The following is a 24,053-nucleotide window of genomic DNA, read 5'->3' as shown; positions in this document are numbered from 1 at the left end:
CAAAACAGCTATGTCAGCACAGGCAGAAAACTAGAGCAGAATTATGGTGCAAAGTTCAAAAATCATTCCCTAAGAGCATAGAGTACTTAATATGTAGTATGGCCAGGTTTACTTTTACTTTTTTTTTACTTTTACTTTTCATGTGGCACTGGGTTATTAAGTATATGTCAAATATCTTTCCCTAGATCTCCTTGAGCTTATTAGAAATTTTACTTTAGGGGCGCCTGGGTGGCGCAGTCGGTTAAGCGTCCGACTTCAGCCAGGTCACGATCTCGCGGTCTGTGAGTTCGAGCCCCGCGTCAGGCTCTGGGCTGATGGCTCGGAGCCTGGAGCCTGTTTCCGATTCTGTGTCTCCCTCTCTCTCTGCCCCTCCCCCGTTCATGCTCTGTCTCTCTCTGTCCCAAAAATAAATTAAAAACGTTGAAAAAAAAAATTTAAAAAAAAAAGAAATTTTACTTTATTGAAGGAGTTTCATATATAAAGACCTGTGAAACAACTGGCATAGCATCTTGTCCTGCCATTATCTACATTACAAAGTTGTTAAAAAGATTAAACAAAATGGTATGTATACAAGTATTCCAAACACTGATGAAGTTCTACTAAAATTTTTGCTTATATTACTATTCATATTTGATTTTTACAGAATCTTAATAGGAATTAGAACATAAATCAATTTTTCATAAACATTTCATGTATCAAGGGATCTTGAATGTAATTTAATCCAAACCCCTTATTAGATGTAAAAAAAAGTTCAGAAAGAAGTAACTCAGCTTAGACCATACTCAATAAAAGAATGACAAGAGATTTGAAAAGCCAGCCTCCTGATTCAAGATGAATACAATGGGTTTTCACTATAGTTAACTGTCTCACATTTTGGTTACTCACAATTAACACAAACTATATAGATTTCTATTCTCCACTGGCACAAATTCTTCTGTACTGAAAACAAAAAAATGAACACTGGGTCAAATCTGGAGCCTACATTAAAATTTATAGTGATTACATAGCATGCTTCCATGCAATCTTTGTAAGAGATTCTAATTCATTGGCAGTAATTCTTCCTTATGTGCTCATCTTTCTGGATATAAACTGAAAATACTCATCTGCAAGGAAGGAAATTAACCATAACAACGTTAATCTCTTAAATGTAAGTGAAAACACGGTGAAAACTCAGTCTGAGGTAGATGGAGGCAGGCAGAGTAAAACTACAGTCTTCGTTTCAAGTAAAACAGTAGCTCGAGATACTGCCCAACAGAATTAAAGTTCATGTGGGGTGCCTGGGTGGCTCAGTTGGTTAAATGTCTGACTTTGGCTCAGGTCATAATCTCATGGTTTGTGGAATCGAGCCCCTTGTCGGATTCTGTGCTAACAGCTCAGAGCCTGGAGCCTGCTTCAGATTCTGTGTCTGCTCCTCTCTCTGCCCCTCCCATGCTCATGCTCTGTCTCTCAATAATAAATAAAGGTTAAAAAAAGAAGAATTAAACTTCATGTTATTTTGTTTTCAGAATTTTTGCATATATAACCTACAGTTACCCCAAAATAGAGTCAACTGGGGAGTACTTAGAAAAGGGTTTGGAAGCACTAGTTTGTGAATAGCAATATAATGAAAATAATGTACAAGATCGGGGTAAGTGACTAATAACTAAAATTCCTGGGACTCAGTGATATTTTCATACAGAATATGTAATTTGTGTCTACATCTATAAAATACCAAAAATACTTGCAATCATTATTTTTCAAGAAGTTATTCCCATTTGAGTATAATATACATGTATAAGAAACCAGATGTCTTACCAAATTTTCAGTACACTTATCAAAGTCAGCTACCATATATTGTTACTTTATTTAAGATCCTACTCTATCTAGCATAAATCTGGATAAACTGTAAACACTAAGTACTGATGTAATGGGCTTTCTTAAAATCATCACAATCCCAAACTGTGGTACCTAACTCACATTTCTCTACCCTTCTCTAGCAAAATGGGCACAAAAACACGGGAGAAGTTGAACTGATGTATACAGGAAATCTTAAATATAGATATGTCCAAGGTTTAAAACTCAAATTATGCAAACTGTTCCATAAGGCCCATAAAATATACAGCAGTGATAATCATAATTTAGAAAGATAAAATACACTGCACAGGCAAAATACATAAAACACCATATAAAAAGTGCCATGATACCAATGAAAAGTTTGAACTAGTAGTAAGTTATTCAAAATGTTCAAGTTTCATTTTTTAAAAGCATAAACCTTGTATAAAAATAGGACAATGAGAGAATGTATAGAATATAGTTACACAGCACAGCAAATTTTTACTGTGGATACAAGTGGATTATTTGCAGAGAAAAGCCAGTTAGGACATATATTTCAAAAGAAACCCAAAGATTAAGGTTGTGAGAGAGATCCTGATGCTTTTGTGTGGGCCCGAACAAGCGTGAAATTACATTTCTCCAGAAATTTAACACCAGTGTTTTTAAGTCAAGTGCTATTACAATATTTTCCAAAATCAAATAACTGAGAAATAGTTGAAGAAGAGTACTTGTGCCACGCAATTATTTAACGCTACCTAGGAAAATTGTCCTTTACAATATTCTAGATAGAATGGACTGAGAAAAAGGCAGAATCAATTAATGTTTTACCCTTCAAAGCTAAAGAACATGGACCAACAGAAAGGACATTAGGAAAGAGTTTACATTCATTTCCTGCCCCCTCCCCTTGACACCACAACTGGTAATTTTCAGATGAAAGACTTGTACTCCATTACTCTAAGCCCACAACCTCACTTAACTCTATCCCATACTCCTTTCATCAATACCACACAAGATTAGCTTGGTGGGATTTTTAATCTCAAACAACAATTTATATCAACCTCTCCAAAAGATACCCTAAAAATACACAAACTAAATAATGCACGTGAGATTGCAAAAAAAAAAACTTCAAGACAAGAAACCTGCAGACATTATTCTGAATAAGTTCCTGACACTTTCCATCTCCATAGAAATCATGGACATGTCATCTATACAGTGCTTTGATAAAAATATAGCACAACAGATTAGGAAGATACGGTGGCAGAGTAGGAGGACCCTAGGCTTGCCTCATCCCACAAATACAACTAGATAACTATCAAATCAACCAAAATGCACCAGAAATTTATCTGAAGACTGGCAAAACAAACTCCACAACTAAAGGAAGAAAAGAGGCCACCTCGAAGAAGGTACAAAATGCAGAGATGCAATTTGAGAGACAAACAGATCATGGCTGCTGTGGTGGGGAGAGCCCCAGTTGCAGACAAGGGTGAGAGAGCAGGATACAGGAGAACACATGGAAAAACGAATCCCCACAGCAATTGGCTTGGAAAGCGTCAGGGCCCAAATTTCAGGAGTTCTTGCAACCAGCAGGGGTTTAAGCCTAGAGTATTAAAGGTCAACATTCTTTGCTCTGAGAGAGCTCAAAGGACACTGTGGCTGCTCTTGAAGAGAAAGCAGGACAAACAGCCTATGGACATACAGCATGGAAACTGTTCTGAAGAGAACCTGAGGCAGTGGGGGGGATTATTTGCTCATCTTGGAACATGTCCCAGAGAGGCAGCATTCACAGAGAGACCCTGCTGGAAACAATGGAACTGGCAGATACCACTTCCCCCCACCCACCCCTCAGCATAAGCACAGGGCCACCAGCAGGAACAAGCACAGTGCCGACACTTGCTACCTAACTTGCTTAAACCAAGCCCCACCTCCCCATATTTCAGAAGAACCACCTTCCCAATCACAATTGCCTCACTCCCAGTGGGGTGGCCTCTCCCCAAGAAGACCCACCCAAAACCCCCGCCAACACCATGACGCCCACCCAGGAGTTTTGCAAGGCCTTTCTTCCAGTGGTGGCAACTACAGGTCTCATTTCATAAGCAGACCAGAACATACCTAGTTAAAACATGCCATATTCAGGGGCACCCAGGTGGCTCAGTCAGTTAAGCATCTGACTTCAGCTCAGGTCATGATCTCATGGTTCGTGAGTTCGAGCCCCATGTCGGGCTCTGTATTGACAGCTCAGAGCCTGGAGCCTGCTTCAGATTCTGTGTCTCCCCTCTCTCTGCCCCTTCCCCGCTTATGCTCTGTCTCTCAAAAATAAATAAATGTTAAAAAAAAAAAAAATGCCACCTTCAGGCCAAGGACCAAACACTGCCCAACCCAGGCAAAGAGAGCCTCTGTAGACAACTGGCCTGAAGGATAAAGTGGTCAGGACAAAACAACAGAGCACATGCAGCACTCATGGGGACATTTCTGGAAGCACCAGGCCCTAGGCAAATAGAATAAACTACACTGCAGGGCACTAGAGGACTTCTTCATAAAACCATTACCCTCAAAAAAAGGAAATGTTGATGACTTTCCTAACACAGAGAAAAGGGAACAGAGACTTAGGAAAAATAAGAAGACAGGAATTTGTCCCAAATGAAAGAATAGAATCAGACCACAGCTGCAGATCTAAGTGAAACAGATATAAGTAACATGGTTGATGGAGAATTTAAAGCTACTTACTGAAATGGAGAAAAAAGTGGTAGACATCAGTGAGACAATTTTAACCCAGATAAGGTATAACATAGCAGAGATAAAGAGCTAAATAATCAAAATGAAAAATACACTTGATGTAATGAACAACAGGATGAAAGAAGCAGAGAAATGAATTACTGACCTAGAAGACAGAATAATGTATAGTTACCTAGCTGAACAAAAGAGGAAACAGAATTATGCAATACTGGCATAGACTTAAGAAATTCAGTGACTCCATCAAACATAATGATGTTCATTTTATAGGAGCCTAGAAAGAAGAGAGAAAAGGGGGGAAGAGAATTTATTTGATGAAATAGCTAAAAACTTCCCTAATCTGGGGAAGGAAACAGACATCCAGATCCAGGAGGCATGGAGAACCCCCGTCAAAATCAAAAAAAGAAGACCCACAAGACATACTGTAATTAAAATGACAAAATATACCAATAAAGAAAATACTAAAAGCAGTCAGATAAAAAAAGGTACATACAAAGGAAACCGCATAAAGCTATCAGCAGATTTCTCAGCAGAACCTTCCAAGCCAGAAAGGAGTGGCATGATATATTCAGAGTGCTTAAGGGGAAAAACCTGCAGCCAAGAATACTCTGTACAGCAAGGCTATCATTCACAATAGAAAGAGAGATAAATAATTTCCCAAACAATAACTAAAGGAGTTTATGATCACTAAACCAGCCCTGCAAGAAATATCAAAAGGGACTCTGAGTGGAAAGGAAAGAGAAAAAAAAAAAAAGACAGTATAAAGGTAGGAAACACAAAAGTAGTCAAAGTGAGTATTCTTGTAAAAAAAAAAAAAAATCAGTCAAGGAACTTACAATATAAAAGTATGTAGCATATGATACCATATACCTAAAATAGGGGGAGGAAAGGAGTAAAGAATGGGTTCAAATTTAAACAACCATAAATTTAATATGGACTGCTATATGCAGAAGATGTTATATACAAACCTAATGGTAACAACAAATCAAAAACTACTAATACACATACAAAGAATAAAAACAAAGAAATCCAAATGTATGACTAAAGAAAACAAGGAACCCATGAAAGAAAGACAAGAAAGGATCAGGGAAAATTTTCAGAAACAACCACAATACAAGCGATAAAAAGGCAATAAATACATTTCTATCAATACCTACTTTGAATATAAATGGACTAAATGCTCCAATCAAAAGACATGAGGTGACAGAATGAATTAAACAAACAAACAATGGCCCATGTGTAGGTTGCCTACAAGACTCATTTTAGACCTAGAGACACCTGCAGATAAAAAGTGAGAGGATGAAGATGCCAAAAGAAAGCCAGAGTAGCAATACTTATATCAGACAAAATAGACTAAAACAAAGTCTGGGGGCACCTGGGTGGCTCACTAGGTTAAGCATATAACTCTTGATTTCAGCTCAGGTCATGATCTCACAGTTTATGAGACCAGGCCCCATGTCAGGCTCTGTGCTGACAGTGCAGAGCCTGCTTGGGATTCTCTTTCTCCCTCTGTCTCTGCCCCTCCCCCATTCGTGCTGTTTCTGTCTCTCTCAAACTAAATAAATAAACTTGAAAAAGTTTGGCTAAAAATAAAAAATGAAAGGAATAAGCATAAATAAGTAAAGTTTAAAAACAAAACAAAGTCTATAAAAAGACAAAGAAGGACAACATATAATAAGAAAGGGGACAATCCAACAAGATATTATAATTGTAAATATTTATGTACCCAACATGAAAGCACCCAAATGCATAAAACAGTTAATAACAAACATAATTGATAAATAATAATAATAATAATAACAATAATAATAGTAGTAGGGGACATTAATATCCCACCGACATCAAATAGGTCATTTAAACAGAAAATCAACAAAGAAACAACGGCTTTGAATGAAACACTGGGCCAGATGGATTTAACAGATATATTCAGAACATTCAATCCTAAAAACAAATACACATTCTTTTCAAGTACACAAGGAACATTCTCCAAAATACATCACATATTAGGCCACAAAACAGGCCTCATCAAACTTACAAAGAGTGAAGTCATACCATGCATCTTTTCTGACCACAAAGCTATGAAACTAGAAACCAACCACAAGAAAAAAATCTGGAAAGAGCAGAAATACAGAGAGGTTACATAACATGCTACTTAATAGTGAATGGGTCAACAAATAAATAAAAGAAGAAATTAAAAAGTACATGGAAACAAATGAAAACACAATTCAAAACCTTGGGAGGCAGCAAATGTGGTTCTAAGAGAGAAGTTTATAACAATACAGGCTTACCTCAAGAACCAAGAAAAATCTCAAATAAATAACCTAATGATGCACCTAAAGAAGCCAGAAAAAGAACAAAACCTAAAACGAGCAAAAGGCAGGAAATAATAAAGATTAGAGTGGAAATAAATGATGTAGAAACTTAAAAAATAATAAATCAATGAAACTAGGAGTTGGTTCTTTGAAAAAAAAAATCAATAAAAGTGATAGACCTCTAGCCAGATTTAACAACAAAAAAAAGGAAAGGACCCAAATAAATAAAATCACAAATAAGAGAGGACAAATAACAATAGATATCACAGAAATACAATTATAAGAGAACATTATGAAAAACAATATACCAACAAATTGGACAACCTAGAAGAAATGAATAAACAGAAACAAAATGGAAACAAAAAAACATAGAAATTTGAACAGACTAATTACCAGCAAAAACACTGAATCAGAAATCAAAAAACTCCCAACAGGGATGCCTGGGTAGCTCAATTAGTGGAGCATCCAACTCTTAATTTTGGCTCATGTCATGATCTAGGGTTGTGGGATCAAGCCCCACATCAAGCTCTACACTGAGCATGGAGCCTGCTTAAGATTCTTTCTCTCCCTTTGCCCCTCTCTCCCCTGCTCTCGCATGCGTGCTCTCTCTCTCTCCCTCTCTCTCTAGAATAAAAAAATAAATAAAAACATTTAAAAAAATTTTTAAACTCCCAACAAAGGTTAAGACCAAATGGCTTCACAGGCAAATTCTACCAAACATTTAAAGAAGAATTAATACCTATTCTTCACAAACTATTCCAAAAGATAGAAAAGGAAGGAAAACTTCATTCATTCTATGAAGCCAATATTACTGATACCAAAACCAAAGACACCACAAGAAAAGAGACCTAGAGGCCATTATCTCTGAAAAACACAGATGCAGAAATCCTCAACAAAATATTAGCAAATAGAATCCTACAATACATTAAAAATATCATTCACCATAATCAAGTGGGATTTACTCCTGGGATGCAAGGATGGTTCAATGGCTAAACAATCAATGTGATACATCGTGTTAGTAAGAGAAAAAATAAAAACTACGATCATCTCAATAGATGCAGAAAAAGCATTTGACAAAGTACAACATCCATTCATGATAAAAACCCTTAACAAAGTAGGTTTAGAGGGAACATACATCAACATAATAAAGGTCATATATGACAAACCCACAGTTAACATCATCCTTAATGGAGAAAAACTGAGAGCCTTTCCCTTCAGGTCAGGAGCAACACAAGGATGTCCACTCTCACCACTTTCATTCAATATAGTACTGGAAGTCCTAGACACAGCAATCTCACAACAAAAAGAAATAAAAGGTATTCAAATAGGTAAGGAAGAAATAAAACTCTCATTATTTGCAGATGACATGATACTGTACACAGAAAACCCTCAAGACTCCACCAAAAAAAAACCACTAGAACTGATACACTCATTCAGTGAAGTCACCGGGATACAAAATCAATCTACAGAAATCTGTTGCATTTCCATACAACAATAATGAAGCAGCAGAAAGAGAAATTAAGAAAACAATCCCACTTACAATTGCACCAAAAATAATAAGATAACTAGGAATAAACCTAACCAAAGAGGTAAAAGACCTGTACTCTGAAAACTATAAAACACTGATGAAAGAAACTGAAGATGACATAAACAAAGGGAAAGACTAGAAGAACTAATACTGTTAAAATGTCTACACCCAAAGCAATCTACATATTTAGTGCAATCCTTATCAAAATACTACAAGCACTTTTCACAGAACTGCAACAAACAATCCTAAAATTAATATGGAACCACAAAATACCCCAAATAGAGCAATTCTGAAAACAAAAGGCAAGCTGCATCCCAGTTCCAGACTTCAACTTATATTACAAAGCTGTAGTAATCAAAACAGTATGGTACTGGCACAAAAATAGAAACGTAGATCAATGGAACAGAATAAAAGTCCAGAAATAAACCCACAATTATACGGTCAATTGATTTTTGACAAAGCAGAAGAGAATATCCAATGGGAAAAAGTCTCTTCAACAAATTATGTTGAGAAAACTGGACAGCTACATGCAAAAAGCATAAAACTGGACCACTTTCTTTCACCATACACAAAAATAAATTCAAAATGGATTAAAGCCCTAAATGTAAGACCTGAAACTATAAAAATCATAGAATTTTTTCTAGACAGATTCCTTGAGGCAAAGGGAAACAAAAGCAAAATTAAACTACTGGGCTTTCATCAAAATAAAAAGCCTCTGCACAGCAAAGGAAACAATTGATAAAACTAAAGGCAACCTATGGAATGGGAGAATATATTTGCAAATGACATATCTGATAAGAGTTAGTATCCATAATACATAAAAAATTGATACAATTCCATGCCCAAGAAACAAATAATCCAATCTAAAAATGGGCAGAAAACATGAACAAACATTTCTCCAGAGAAGACATCCAGATGGTCAACAGACACATGAAAAGATGCACAACATCACTCAATTCAGGGAAATGCAAATCAAAACTACAACCAGATATCACCTCATGCCTGTAATAATGGCTAAAATTAACAAAACAGGAAACAACAGGTGTTGGCAAGGATGCCAAGAAAGGGAACCCTCTTGCATTGATGGTAGGAATGCAAACTGGTACAGCCACTCTGGAAAACAGCATGGAGGTTTCTCAACAAGTTAAAAGTAGAGGGGCACCTGGGTGGCTCAGTCATTGAGCGTCAGATTTCGGCTCAGGTCTTGATCTTGCTTCCGGCTTGTGAGTTTGAGCCCCACATGGGGCTCTTTGCTGACAGCTCAGAGGCTGGTGCTTGCTTTGGATTCTGAGTCTCTCTCTCTCTCTTTCTCTCTCTCTCCCTCTCTGCCCCTCCCCCACTCAAGCTTGCTCTCTCTTTCAAAATAAATAAACATTTAAAAAATTTTTAAGTTAAAAATAGAACTACCCTATAATCAATCTAGCAATGGCACAACTGTTTAACCAAAGGATACAAAAACACTAATTCAAAGGGATATATACACTCCAATATTTACAGCAGCATTACTTACAATAGCCAAATTATGGAAGCAGCCTAACTGTCCATTGACTGATGAATGGATAAAGCAGACATGGTATATATATACAATGAAATATTATTCAGCTATAAAAAAGAATAAAATCTTACCATTTGCAATGACACGGATGGAGCTACAGAGTATAATGCCAAGAGTAATAAGTCAGTCAGAAAAAAACAAATACCATATGATTTCACTCATATGTGGAATTTAAGAAACAAAACAAATAAGCAAAGGGGGGGGGGGGGGGGTGGAGAAACACACCAAGAAACAGATTCTTAATCATAGAGAACAAACTAATAAGGGTCATCAGAAGGGAGGTGAGCAGGGAGGAAGTGTGAAATATGTGATGGAGATTAAGGAGTGCATGTGTTATGATGAGCAGAGGGTGATTAACAGAAAAACTTAAAAGAAAAGAAGAAGGAAAGAATAAAAATACGTTTAAAAGAAGATTGTATCATTGTAAAAGCATGGATTTCAAGTCAGACCATAATTTCAAGCATTTGTAAACTTTGACAAGTACCAAAGGTGTTCTTTGAACATTTTTCTTATATGAAAAATAAGGAAACTCTGGTTTAATGAAATAGACAATCTCAAAAATGTACATATTAATGCAACCATCCTGGAAGGCAACTGACTATAAATATCCAAAAACTTAAATATATATATAATTTGACCCAGAAATTCACTTATGATTTGAATTTATTCAATATCTTCTAGGAAAATAATAGGTTACACACACCACGATGTTCAACAATATTCTCTACAGTAATGTGTATATTAGCAAAACACTGCAAAAATCCTAAATGTCTAACAGCATAGGACTGATTGGTAAAATTATGCTACAACCATCCTTTGAAATACCATGCAAACATTAAAAGAACATTAAAAAGAATAAGCAGTCACATTTATTTAGATAAAGACATTCGTGATACGCTGTTGTGAAAAATGCAGATTACAAAACAGGAGGACTACAACTAACTCATCTGTATTTAGAAAAATTTAATCACACAATTAAAAGAAAACACCCTTGCATAATATACTAGAAAATGTTAAACAATTAGTTGTACAAGCTGAAAATAAAGATTTTTCATATTTTGAGTATAAAAATTAAAAGTAGTAAATCTTCACAAAACACATAGATAATTAATGGTTGATTATATAAATGCATGCATGGACTTGAACATAGCTGGATATCTAATCTCAGCCCTCTAAGCCCACATCTCAAGTTTTTACCTCTGAAAATTAACACTTCTTCAAAATTGTAATTTGGACTTTTTTAGCATTTCAAAGGCACTGAGGGACACCTGTGTCATCCCAACACAACCAGTATTATTCCAATACTGTTAAACAATTCATGTTTATGAGGCACTTGGGTGGTTCAATTGGTTAAGCATCTGACTTCGGCTCAGGTCATAATCTCACAGTTGATGGGTTCAAGTCCCACATCGGGCTTTGTGCTGACAGCTCAGAGCCTGGAGCCTGCTTTGGATTCTGGGTCTCCCTCTCTCTTTGCCCCTCCCCCACTCATGCTCTGTCTCCGTCTCTCAAAAATCAACGTTAAAAAAAATTTTTTTTAAACAACTCATGTATAGTTTGCTTCACAATTGTAAATAAATTACAATTCTGTAGTGCTGTGTCCAGACTTGATTTATGAGTTACTGCCTCCCACCATTCAAAACATTAAACCACTTCTATAATAAATTGTCTGAAGTTCACTAAAAAAAAATTTTTTAACCACACAAGAATGTCACTTCTTTAATAGCTTTAGAAAGGGGTGATCAATAGTGAGAGCTCCAGGAAGTGAGGAGGAAACATCAAATAGAATTATTCTGACATTTAGACATGTCTGACTTTTCTCTCCTACCAAGCACCTCAATCAAAATATTACAGGGGAAGAGGAACCTTAATACACAGTGAGAAGAGAACAACTTTAAGAACCATATAATTATCTAAGAATTCATAATAATTTAGTAATTTAATACTGAACTAAATATGAACTTCATATTAAAGATAAGACATTTAGATTTTGTGCACTGAGATTAAAATTATTAATGGCTATGGTATGCTGAACCATCTATAAGGAATGTTAAGGACACTGAAAAATTAATAAAATTTGATTACTGGTCAGGGAAAGAAAAAATTCTTGAAATAATTCTGAGGAATCAAATACTGTATGATCTCACTTTTATGTGGAATCTAAAAGAAAATGGAATTCACAGAAAGAGATTAGATTGGTGGTTATCAGGGGTAGGGCAGAATGAAGGTGGTCAAAAAATACAAATTTCCAGGTATAAAATGAATAAATGGGGATCTAATGTACAGCAAGGCAATTAGAGTTAACAAAACTACACTGTATACTTCAAAATTGCTAAAAGAGTAAATCTTAAAAGTTTTTATCACACACAGAAAAGTAACTGTGAGATGACAGATATGTTAACTAGCCTTATTGTGTTGATCATGTCACAATATATATGTATATCAAATCATCAGGTTATACACCTTAAATTTATATGCCATATGCCAATTATATCTCAACAAAGCTGCAAAAAAGAAAAAAAAGAAGTACTTACCACTAAGTCCCAATTATTTTGTTCAAGCAATGTAATAGCTTCATCAATGTTTTCAATGCCAGTACATGCCTGGAAACAAAGTAAGAATTTTAGATATGAGTTTGCGAATGGGGAGGTTAATCTTAAAAAGGTAAAGAGCATAATGTGTAATTTAAGTTTGAAAAGGTATGTGAATAAAGCCAAGACACTAAATGCCTAACACATCTTAGCATTTTACAAATATGGTTTGAAAATTAATTACAAAGTAAATTTACACTGCACTGAAATAAAAGACAATGAAGCAGTAACAGAAAGTTATGTTTAAATCTTGAGCTTTAGAGCCTAGAATAATCTCTAGATTTCTAACTGCCCAGAGCTTTTATTAAAACATTTCTGATGACAACCATGTAAAAAGAACTTCAACCCATACCTATACAAAATGTAACTCGAAATAAATAACAGATTTAAAGTAAAACCTAAAACTATTAAAACTTCTAGATCTGTGCTTTCTGATATCGTAGCCACTAGCCATACATGGATAGGGAGTCCCTGAAATGTGCCTCAACTGAGTTAAGATATGCTGTGTGAAATACACGTGAGGGTGGGAGTTAGAACAAAAATTAAAACATAAATTCTTTATTTTTAAGGGGCGCCTGGGTGGCTCAGTCAGTTAAGGGCCCAACTTTGGCTCAGGCTGTAATTTCGCAGTTCGTGAGTTCAAGGCCCACTAGGCCCACATCAGGTTCTACACTGACAGTGCAAAGCCTACTTGGGATTCTCTCTCTCCCTCTCTATTCCTCCCCAACTGCGCACACAGGCCCTCACTCTCTCTCTAAAAAATAAAGAAGCTTTTTAAAAAATTATCAAAAGAATTAATAATAATTTTTCAGAGTGCTTGGCTGGCTCAGTTGGTAAAGCATGCAACTCTTCATCTCAGGGTTGTAAGTTCGAGCCCCACAGTGGGTGTAAAGAGACTACTTAAAATCAAAACCTTTAAAAATAATAATTTTTCTATTAAATGTGTGTTGAGATGACCATTTTGAACATACTGGCTTAATTAAAACACAATTTTTTTAGGTTTATTTATTTGGGAGAGAGCTTGCACAGCATGGAGCAGAGAAGGAGACAGAGAATCCCAAACAGGCTCCACAATGTCAGCACAGAGCCCAATGTGGAGCTTGAACTCACGAACCATGAGAGCATGACTTAAACCAAAATCAAGAGTAAGACACTTAACCAACTGAGCCAACCAGGTGCCCCATTTTACTTTCTTAATACTAAAGAAAGGATACTAAAACCTTTCTAGTTACATTTATTAATTCCATTCTAATTTTAGTGCTGAAAACATATGAAGAATCTAAGAAATCTTCAGGAGCTTTAGACACAACAGCTAAAGTAAAGCCCAAAAATACTGATAAAATGGACTTCATTAAAATTAAGAATGACTGCACTTTGAAAGACACTGTTAAGGTTATGAAAAGCCAGACCACACACTGGGAGAAAATATCGGCAAAACACACCTAATAAAAGATTAATAACCAAAATATAAGAAGAAGTCTCAAAACTCAATTAAAATAAATAATAAAGAGGCACCTGGTGGCTCAGTCGGCTGAGCAACCGACTCTTGATTTCAGTTCAGGTCATGATTTTAGGGTTTGGGGGTTCAAGCCCCACACTGGGCTCTGTGCTGACACTGCAGAGCCAGCTTGGGATGGTCTCTCCCTCTCTGTCTGCCCCTCTCCTGCTCATGCTCTGTCTCTCTCTCTCCAAATAAATAAACATAATTAATAAACAAATGGATGGATGGATGGCAAAAGATTTCAACAGAAACTTCCCCAAAGAAGATACACAAATAAATACACATGAAAAAATGTTCAACAGCATTAGTTAATAGGAATATGTAAAACAAACAGAGATGCCACTTCGATACATTAGAGTGTCTAAAATCCAAAACACTAACATCAAGTGATGGTAAGGATGCAGAAGAACCAGAACTCTCATACACTGATATATGTATTACATAAGAATCTCAAAATTATATGGCCACTTTGCAAAGTTAGTTAGCAATTTTCTTAGAAAGTTATGATATAGTAATCCCACTTCTTAGGTATTATTTATCTAAGAAATTAAAACTTATGTTCACGTGAAAATTACACATGAATGTTTATAACAGCTTTATTCATCATCACTAAAAACAGAAGACATCCCAAATTTCCTTCAACTGTACATTCATGCAATAGAAAATTACTCAGCAACAAAAATGAACACATTACTGATGACTCAAAACAACGGCAATAAATCTTCAAATGTATTATGCTATTGTACATATGTACAATTGTACAATGTACAGTTGTACATATGTACAATGTGCTATTGTACATTACTATGCAATGTGTTTTGAGCCAGGCTCAAAAGCTTACACCCTGTATAATTCCAATTACATAACATTTTAGAAAATGCAAAGTTATAAGAACAGAAAACATATTAATTATCAGAGGCTTAGGATAGGAAGAAGGGTTGACTACAAGGACCAAAGGGGAAATTTGCAGGGAACACCTGGGTGACTCAGTCGGTTAAGCATTCCAGTTGGCTCAGGTCATGATCTCACAGTTTGTAGGTTCGAGCCCCACACAGGGCTCTGTGCTGACAGCTCAGAGCCTAGAGGCTGCTTCAGATTCTCCCTCCCTGCCTCTCTCTCTCTCAAAAATAAATAAACATTAAAAAAAATTGGGGTGGGGGGGGTATCTGGGTGGCTCAGTTGGTTAAGCATCTGGCTTCAGCTCAGGTCATGAACTCACAGTCTGTGAGTTCAAGCACCACATAGGGCCCTGTGCTGACAGCTCAGAGTCTGGAGCCTACTTCTGAGTCTGTGTCTCTCACTCTCTCTGCCCCTCCCCTACTCATACTCTCTCCCACTCTCAAAAATGAATAAATGTTTAAAAAAAAATGAAAATAAATAAAATGAAAAAAAAATTTTAAAGAGGGAAATCTGGGGAGTAAGGGAATAATTTGATTCCTGGACACCATAAAAATGTAACAAAGGAAACAAGTAAAAAAGGCAATCTTCATTTTAAGCTGAATGAAAAACCAGGGATAATCCAAAGGCTCCAAAATAGTAACAAAAGCAGCTAAGAACAGTTAAGATAGGGCAGAAGCTGCACAGGAAGAAGTGGAGAGAAAAACTGTAAGAGGTACATAGTGAGCCCAACAGCAACAAACATCGGAAAGCACAAGCAAAATACACTTCCTCAAAGACATCATCCTTTTTTCCACATGTAGGTGGTAGTTCCAAGAGCCAATCCCTCCACAGAAACACAAAAAAATTGAACAAAAACCATCAGAATCAAATTTCTCAGAACTCTGGAAATTGGTCAAAGGTTTGTACAAACCAAACAAATGCTGAAACATGAAAAAGGTGACTTCAAAACAGTGTGAAAGCTTTGCAATGTTTTTATTTCCCTTTCTCCACTCTTGGCTCTGTGAAAGTCTTGAATATACTAACCCACATTCCTACAGTTGAACCCTAGTCCCTGGTTCTAGAGAGCAGAGCAGACACTGTTCTCAAAGAATTTGTCTGCTGTGACCTGTGCAAGGCTACCTGAAGGACTGACTCAAGGCTCTCGCCTTTGTTTTACCAACTCAAAATTCTCCTAGTACAGAAAGAGCAGCTATACTCTGAAGAGGACATTCTTCATAAAAATTTTAAGGCAAATGAAAAACTCACTGCCACTTGGGACAAAATATTCCAATGGAGGCAAATAACAGGCAAGCCAAAAACCTGGAAGAAAAAGATGGCAAGACAATTTCTTTGGGAAAGTACGGCACTAAAAAATACTGGGAGTTTAGAAAGCCATGCACATGTCCAAGGCAAGACACCTACTCAGAGAAAACCTGAAAAAACTACCGACTCATCTCTAGGCTCAGCACAAAAAAAAGAGAGAGTTGTAAACAGCCTAAGTGTTAGAGTGCTCCAGTACAGAGACAGCCTGCGTTCTTTCTTCTTTTTTTTTTTCTCTTTTCTTTTTATTTTCTTTTTTACTCCAGATATTTAAAAAAATCTCTCTCATACCATTAGCAGATCACAAGTAAAGAAAAGATTTCAGAGACTGTTATGTACCAAATGTTTGTACCCCACTCCCACTGCCCACCAAATTCAGATGTTGAAGTCCTAAGCGCCACTGTGATGGCACTCAGTAATGGGGGGGCATACGGGAAATTATCAGGTTTAGATGAGATCATGAAGGTGGGGCACTCTAATGGAATTAACGTCTCTTATAAGAAGACACACCAGAGAGTGCTTGGTGTGTGTGTGTGTGTGTGTGTATGTGTGTGTGTGTGTGTCCCTGCCATATGAGAACCAAGAAAGTGGCCATCTGCAAGTCAGGAAGAGTTCTCACCAAAAACTAACCACACTGGCACCACTGATCTGAGACTTTCAGTCTTCAGAACTATGAGAAAATATCTCTGTTCTATGGTATTTTGTCACTGTAGCCCAAGCATATTAAGACAGAGACAACTCATCACCAAAAAAATTATAAAAAGTGTTTAGAAAAGTCAGTGAACAAATAACAACCCACAGAAAGCAACAGAAATGAACCATAAGGAGAGGTAAAAACTTGGATTCCAGAGTTATCACATTATATATTTAAAATAATCACTTGTGAAAAAAGAAATTGTGATATATACAGAGCAACAGGAAAGTATGACCCATTCAAAGGAGAAACTAACAGAAATGGTCTGTGAGGGAGAAGAGACATCAGATTTACTGCACAAAGATTTTCAATCATCATATTAAACATCCTCAAAAAGCTCAAAGAATCCATAAACAAAGAGCTAATGGGAACCAAAATGACAATGTGTCAACAAACAGAGACTATCAATAAAGACATACAAATCACTTTAAAAACAACCCAAGGAAAAAAAATCTTGGGCTGAAAAGCACAATAACTGAAATGAAAAATTAACTACAGCGTTTTGATAGCAACTCTTGAGGAGGCAGAAGAAAGAATAGAGAACTGGAAGGTAGTTCAAATGAAATTATCCAATCTGGGAAGCACGAAGAAAAATGAACAGAGCTGAAGAGGGAAGTGAGACCCACCAAATACACCAACACATGCATAACAGGGAGTTCCAGAAGGAGAAGAAATAAAGAGGCAGAAAGAATATTTTAATAATGGCTAAAAACTTAATTAAATTTGGTAAAAGACTTAATAAACTACACATTCAAAATGTTCAAGAGATTCCTAAAAGGATAAACGCAAAGACATCCATACCAAAACACATTACAATCAAGCTATCAAAACTCAAAAAGAGGGGTACCTGGGTGGCTTAGTCGGTTGAGCATCTGACTTCGGCTCAGATCATGATCTCATGGTTCATGGGTTCAAGCCCCGCACCAGGCTCTGTGCTGACAGCTCAGAGGCTGGAGCCTGTTTCAGACTCTGTGTCTGCCTCGCTCTCTGCCCCTCCCCCACTCGCACTCTGTCTCCCTCTGTCTCAAAAATAAACATTAAAAAAATTAAAAAAAAAAAACTCAAAAAGAATGATGAAAGGAGAGAGAACTTCATCTACAAGGGACCCCCAATAAGATCAACAGCTAATTTCTCAACAGAAATTATAAATGCCAAAAAGCAGTAGGATGACTTATTTAAAGCAAAACAAAAACAAAAACAAGAAAAAACCATCCTTTAACACTAAACGAAAGGGGCACCTCGTGTGGCTCAGTCAGTTAAGAGGACGACTTCGGCTCAGGTCATGATCTCACAGTTCGTGAGTTACAACTCCACATCGGGCTCTGTGCTAACAGCTCAGAGCCTGGAGCCTAATTTGGATTCTGTGTCTCCCTCGCTCTCTGTCCCTCCCCACTTATGCTCCTGTCTCTCTCTCTCAAAAATGAATAAACATTTAAAAAATTTAATATAAATAAATAAATAATAAATGTAATTATATAGTCAAACACAAAAGCCAGTATTATTATATTTTTGGTTTATAACTTTTTTCTACATTACTTAAGAAACAAATGCATAAAACAAGATTATAAATTGACATTAATGAACACAAAATGTATAAATTGACACTAATGAGCACAGAATGTATAAAGATGTAAGGTGTAATAACAACATGAAGAGGGAGCGATGGAGCTGTATAGGAGCAGAGTTTTTGTATGCTACTGAAGTTAAGCTGGTATTAATTCAAAACAGATTGTTATAATATGGAGAGGCTATTTATAATCCCTAGAGTAACCACTAAGAAAATAAGTAAAAAACACACAGAAAAAGGGATGAGAAAGGAAACAAAACAGTACAGTACCAAAAAGTCAAGTAACCAAAAAGGAGACAATAATGAAGGAATTGAGGAAACTGAGAAAAAAAGAATGACACACAGAAAACAAACAGCAAACTAGCCAAACTAAATGCACCCTTATCAGTAATTATTGATTAAACTCTCCAATTAGAAGTCAGAGATAGGCAGAATGGATAAAAAAGACATGATCCAACTATAGGCTATCTATAAAAGACTCACTTCAAAATCCAAAGACATAAAAAGGTGAAAAGTGAAAGGACAGAAAAATATGTGTGCAATTAGTAACCAAAAGAAAGGCTGACTCACGATACTAATATCAGATAAAGCAGACTTTAAGTCAAAAATTTTCATAAAAGAACTGATAAAAGAACAATACATCAAGAAGATATAAAAATAAGAAATACATACATACCTAATAACCGAGTCTCCAAAATACATGAAGAAAAAATTGACAAAATTGAAAGGAGAAATACAATTCTACAGAAACACTTGGAGATATCAATACCATACTTTCAATAAAGGACAGAATTAAACAGAACATCAATAAGGAAATAGAGGAATTGAAATATAGTTATTAAGTGACTAGATTTAACATTTATAGGACACTGTACCCAAAACAACACAAATACATATTTTCTTAAGTGCAAATGGAACATTCTCTAGGAAAGAATATATAAAAACAAGTTTCAATGAATTCTGGAAGATAGAAACCATAAAAAGTATCTTTCTATGACCAAAAGGGAACTTACACCTGTAAATATCTTATTAAAAAGAAGATTAAAATAAATAACTTAACCTCACACCTTAAGGAACAGAAAAAAACAAACTAAACCCAAAGCCTCTAAAAGGAAGAAAGTAATAAAAATATGAGACTAATAGCAGAAAAAACAATAAGGAAAATCAACAAAATCAAAGACTGTTCAAAAAGATTAACAAAATTGACAAATGTTTAGACTGGCCAAGAAAAAAAAGAGAGAAGACTCAAATTACTAAAACCAGAAGTGAAAGCAGGGATGTTACTACTGACCTTACAAAAGTATGAAAATAATACTATGAATAATTATATGTCACCAAATTAGATAACCTACATGAAATGAAATTCCTAGAAACATACTATCTACCAAAACTGACTCAAGAAAAAACAGAATTCAAATGGACTTATAACAAATAAAGAGATTGTATCAGTAATCAAAAGTCTCCTATAAAGAAAAGCCAAGGACCTGATGGCTTCACTGCTAGATTCTACCAATTATATAAAAAAGAATTAACACCAATCCTATAAATCATCCCCAAAGGGGCACCTGGGTGGCTCAGTCGGTTGGGCGTCCGACTTTAGCTTAGGTCATGATCTCACAGTTTGTGAGTTCCAGCCCCACGTCGGGCTCTGTGCTGACAGCTCGGAGCCTGGAGCCTGCTTCAGATTCTGTGTCTCCCTCTCTCTCTGCCCCTCCCTCACTTCTGCTCTGTCTCTCTGTCTCCCCAAAATGAGTAAATGTTAAAAAAAACATTTTTTTTAAATCATCCCCCAAAATCCAAACAGGGGACACTTCCTAAGTCATTCTGTGAGGTCAGAAGCATCCTAATAATGACGTCAGATAAACAGAGCACTAAAAAAGAAAAACACAGACCAACATCCATTGTGGATATAAATGAAAAAAATTCTCAACAAAATAACAGCAAACCAGAACCAGCTACATATTAAGAGAGGATTTATCCCAGGATTGCAAAAGTGATTCAACACAGAGGAATCATTATACCACATATATAGACTGAAGGAAGAGCAAAACAAAACAAAACAAAAATATCAGCTCAAATGATGCAGGAAAAGTATTTGAAAAATCCAACAACCTTTTCATGATAAAAACACATAAATTATGAACTTTTGGGGAACTTTTTTTTTTTTAAGTTTATTTATTTTTTGAGAGAGAGAGCACGCAACACAGAATCTGAAGCAGGCTCCATCCAGGCTGTGAGCTATCAACACACAGCCTGACACAGGACTCGAACCCATGAGGTGTAAGATCAGGACCTGAGCCGAAGTTGAACGCTTAACCGAATGAGCCACCCAGCACCTCTTGAGGGGAACTTCTTTAACATAAAATATATTTATGCAGAACCCAAAACTAACAGCATACTCAATGATGAAACACTAAAAACCTTTACCCTAAGGTTAAGAACAGGATAAGAAAGCCCACTTTTGCCACTTCTATGTAACATTATATTTGAAATCCTAGCCAGATTAGGCAAGAAAAATAATAAAACACATCAGAACTGGAACAGAAGAAGTGAAACTATCCCTATTCCCAAATAATATGATCTTAAACATAGAAAATCCTCAGGGCTTCATACACACACACACACACACACACACACACACACACACACACACAAAGTTGTAGGATAAAAAATCAACACACAAAACTTAGTTGTATTTCTATACACTAGCAATGAATAATTGGGAAAGGATATTAAGAAAATAATTCCATTTGTGATATAGACTAAATGAATAAAATATATAGAAATAAATTTAACGAAGGAAACACTGAAAACTGCTCAAAGAAATTTTAAAATACCTAAATCAGTGAAAAGACATCCAATATTCATGGATTGGAAGACTTACTATCATTAAGAGGACCATACTACCTAAAGAAATGTACAGATTCAATGCAATCTCTATCAAAATTCCAACAGCCTTTTTTGTAAAACGGAAAAGCTGATCCTCAATTTCAAAGAGAACTGCAAGGGACCAATAAGAGTGAAAACAATCTTGGGGGGAGGGAGGGGGGAATCAAAGTCAAAAGACAATTTCTGATTTCAAAGCTTACTATAAAGCTACAGTATCCATTGTGATACTGATATAAGACAGGCATACAGAACAATATAATGTAACTGAGAGTCCAGAAATAAACCTATATACATATATAGCCAATTGATTTTTTTTTTAATGTTTATTTATTTTTGAGAAAGAGAGAGTACAAGCAAGGAAGGGGCAGAGTGAGAGAGGGACACACAGAATCTGAAGCAAGTTCCAGGCTCTGAGCTGTCAGCACAGACAGCTTCAGACGGAGCTTCAACTCATGAACGTGAGATCATGACCTAAGGTGAAGCTGGACATTTAACTGACTGAGCCACCCAGGCACCCCTATAGCCACCTGATTTTTGAAAAGGGTGCCAAAACAATTCAATAGGAAAAGAACACTCTATTCATCAAACAGTGCTGAGACAGGATGCCTGGGTGGCTCAACTGGTTGAGCATCCAACTCTTGACTTTGGCTCAGATAGTGATCTCAGGGTTGTGGGATCAAGCTTCACACTGGGCTCTGCACTGAACATGGAGCCTGCTTAAGATTCTTCCTCTCTCTCTCTCTGTCTTTCTCTCTCTTCTCTCTCTCTCTCTTTCTCTATCTGACCCTCTCCCCCACTCATGCTTTCTCTCTAAAATTAAAAAATATATATGTTTCTTCTAAAAAACAAAAAACAGTGTTGAGACAACTGGATACCCACATGCAAAATAATAAATTTGGACCTCTGCTTCACACCATATATACAACAATGAACTCAAAATTGATTAAATTACTCAAAATAGAAGAGTTAAATTTTAAGTCTTAGAAAAAACTGTAAGGGTAAATATCCATGACCTTGTGTTTGGTAATGGATTCTTAGATGTGACATCAAAAGCATGAGCAACAAGAGGAAACGCATACACTGCATTTCATCAAAATTAAAAATATGTGTGCATCAAAGGGCATTGCTGAGGGAAAAAAAAGCAATCTACATAATGGGAGGGAATATCTGCAAATCGTAGGTCTAATAAGGGGTTTAGTTATCCAGATTATATAAAGAACACTTAACAACTCAAACACAAGAACACAATTTGATCTTAAAATGGGCTAAGAACTTAACATATTTCTCCAAAGGTACACAGATAACCAACAAGCACAAAAAAAGATGCTCAATATCACCAACCATTAGGGAAACTGAAATCAAAAGCGCAATGAGTACCACTTCACACCTCCCAACATGGTTGTAATTAAAAATAAATAAATATAGGGGCACCTGGGTGGCTCAATCAGTTAAGCGTTGAACTTTGGCTCTGGACATGATCTCACAGCACAAAGGCTCATGAGTTCAAGCCCGACATCAGGCTCTGTGCTGACAGCTCAGAGCCTGGAGCCTGCTTCGGATTCTGTGTTCCGCCCTCGCTCTGCCCCTCCCCCGCTCATGCTCTATGTGTATGTCTCTCTCTCTCAGGAATAAATAAATGTTACAAAAATTAAAATAAATAAATAAATAAAAATTTAAAAACAGAAAATAACAAATGTTTGGAAAGACATGGAAAAACTGGACCCCTCACACACTGCTAATGACACAGTAAAATGGTTCAGCTGCTGCAGAGAAGAGTTTGGTGGCTCCTTAGAAACTTAAACAAAGGAGGAGCCAAGATGGCGGAACAGCATGGAAGCTTTTTATGTGTCTTGCATCCATGAAACACAGCCACCAACACTAAACCATTCTACACACCTAAAAAACTGATTGGAGGATTAACACAACAATCTGCAAAACGTGAACCACAGAATTCAGCAAGTACGTGGCGTGGAGAGGTGAATTTGGGGGGCAAGAAGCCGTGAAAAGTAGGGAACCACTTTTGAGGGTGGAGAGAGGATGGAGACTGGGGGGGAGCATACTGGAAAAGCACCCTCCCCAAAAGGGGTCCTTTTCCAGTATGCTCCCCCCCTCACCAAAAGCAGTTGAAGATAAAGTGAAAAATTGGAAATAGCCACAGGGACTAAACTACAAAGGGAGAAATGAGAAAGGAGAGGGCTTAAATTCCATTAAGACTGTCAACAAGGGGAGCGCAAAGGCTGCAACTCCGCAGATCGATACCTGGTGGTGCTCTGGTGGGAAAGGCGAATCCTCAGGAACAGAGTGGGGTCCGGGAGGTTCTTGGAACACACAGGGAAAAGAGGTTCCACTGCTGGAAGGACATTTGGTAGAGACTGTTGAAGCCACCTGGTCCCAGTAGACCCCAGAAGGCGGCCACATTCACTGGTGCTGGGGCAAGGTCATTCAGGGCAAAGCCTGGTGCCAGATGTGTGTTGTGATTTTCCATAATCCCTGAAACGCTGCTGCTACACTGTCTCGTGAACTTTTTCTGGGGTGGGCTGGCACCTGGCCGCAGTCTCAGGGCACCAGTAACAGCAGGGTCCAGCGGGTGTTCCTGGGTGCAGCCGACATTCGGCCATTCCTCATTCGGCCATTGCTTGGTGAGACCCTCCCGCAGAGGGGCGGAACGTATCAAA

At 36.9% G+C, this 24,053-nt stretch overlaps 1 protein-coding gene across 3 annotated transcripts in view; it reads right to left on the bottom strand.

Moving 5' to 3' along the window:
• Positions 1-24,053, bottom strand: part of FAF1 (Fas associated factor 1) — a 532,153-nt gene that overhangs the window by 446,224 nt on the left and 61,876 nt on the right. For all 3 annotated transcript variants that reach the window (XR_009258134.1, XM_058717421.1, XM_058717422.1), the window contains exon 2: positions 12,472-12,540. Coding sequence is in view for 2 of the 3 variants with exons in the window: in XM_058717421.1 (XP_058573404.1) it covers positions 12,472-12,540 (69 nt within the window). In the remaining variant the exon portion in view is untranslated. The remainder of the gene's footprint in view (positions 1-12,471; positions 12,541-24,053) is intronic.

Source organism: Neofelis nebulosa, chromosome 2 (genome assembly GCF_028018385.1).
Source record: "Neofelis nebulosa isolate mNeoNeb1 chromosome 2, mNeoNeb1.pri, whole genome shotgun sequence".
NCBI classification, from domain to species: Eukaryota; Metazoa; Chordata; class Mammalia; order Carnivora; family Felidae; genus Neofelis; species Neofelis nebulosa.
The sequence above is the reverse complement of the archived record's forward strand: the minus strand, read 5'-3'. Positions and strand labels throughout refer to the sequence as shown.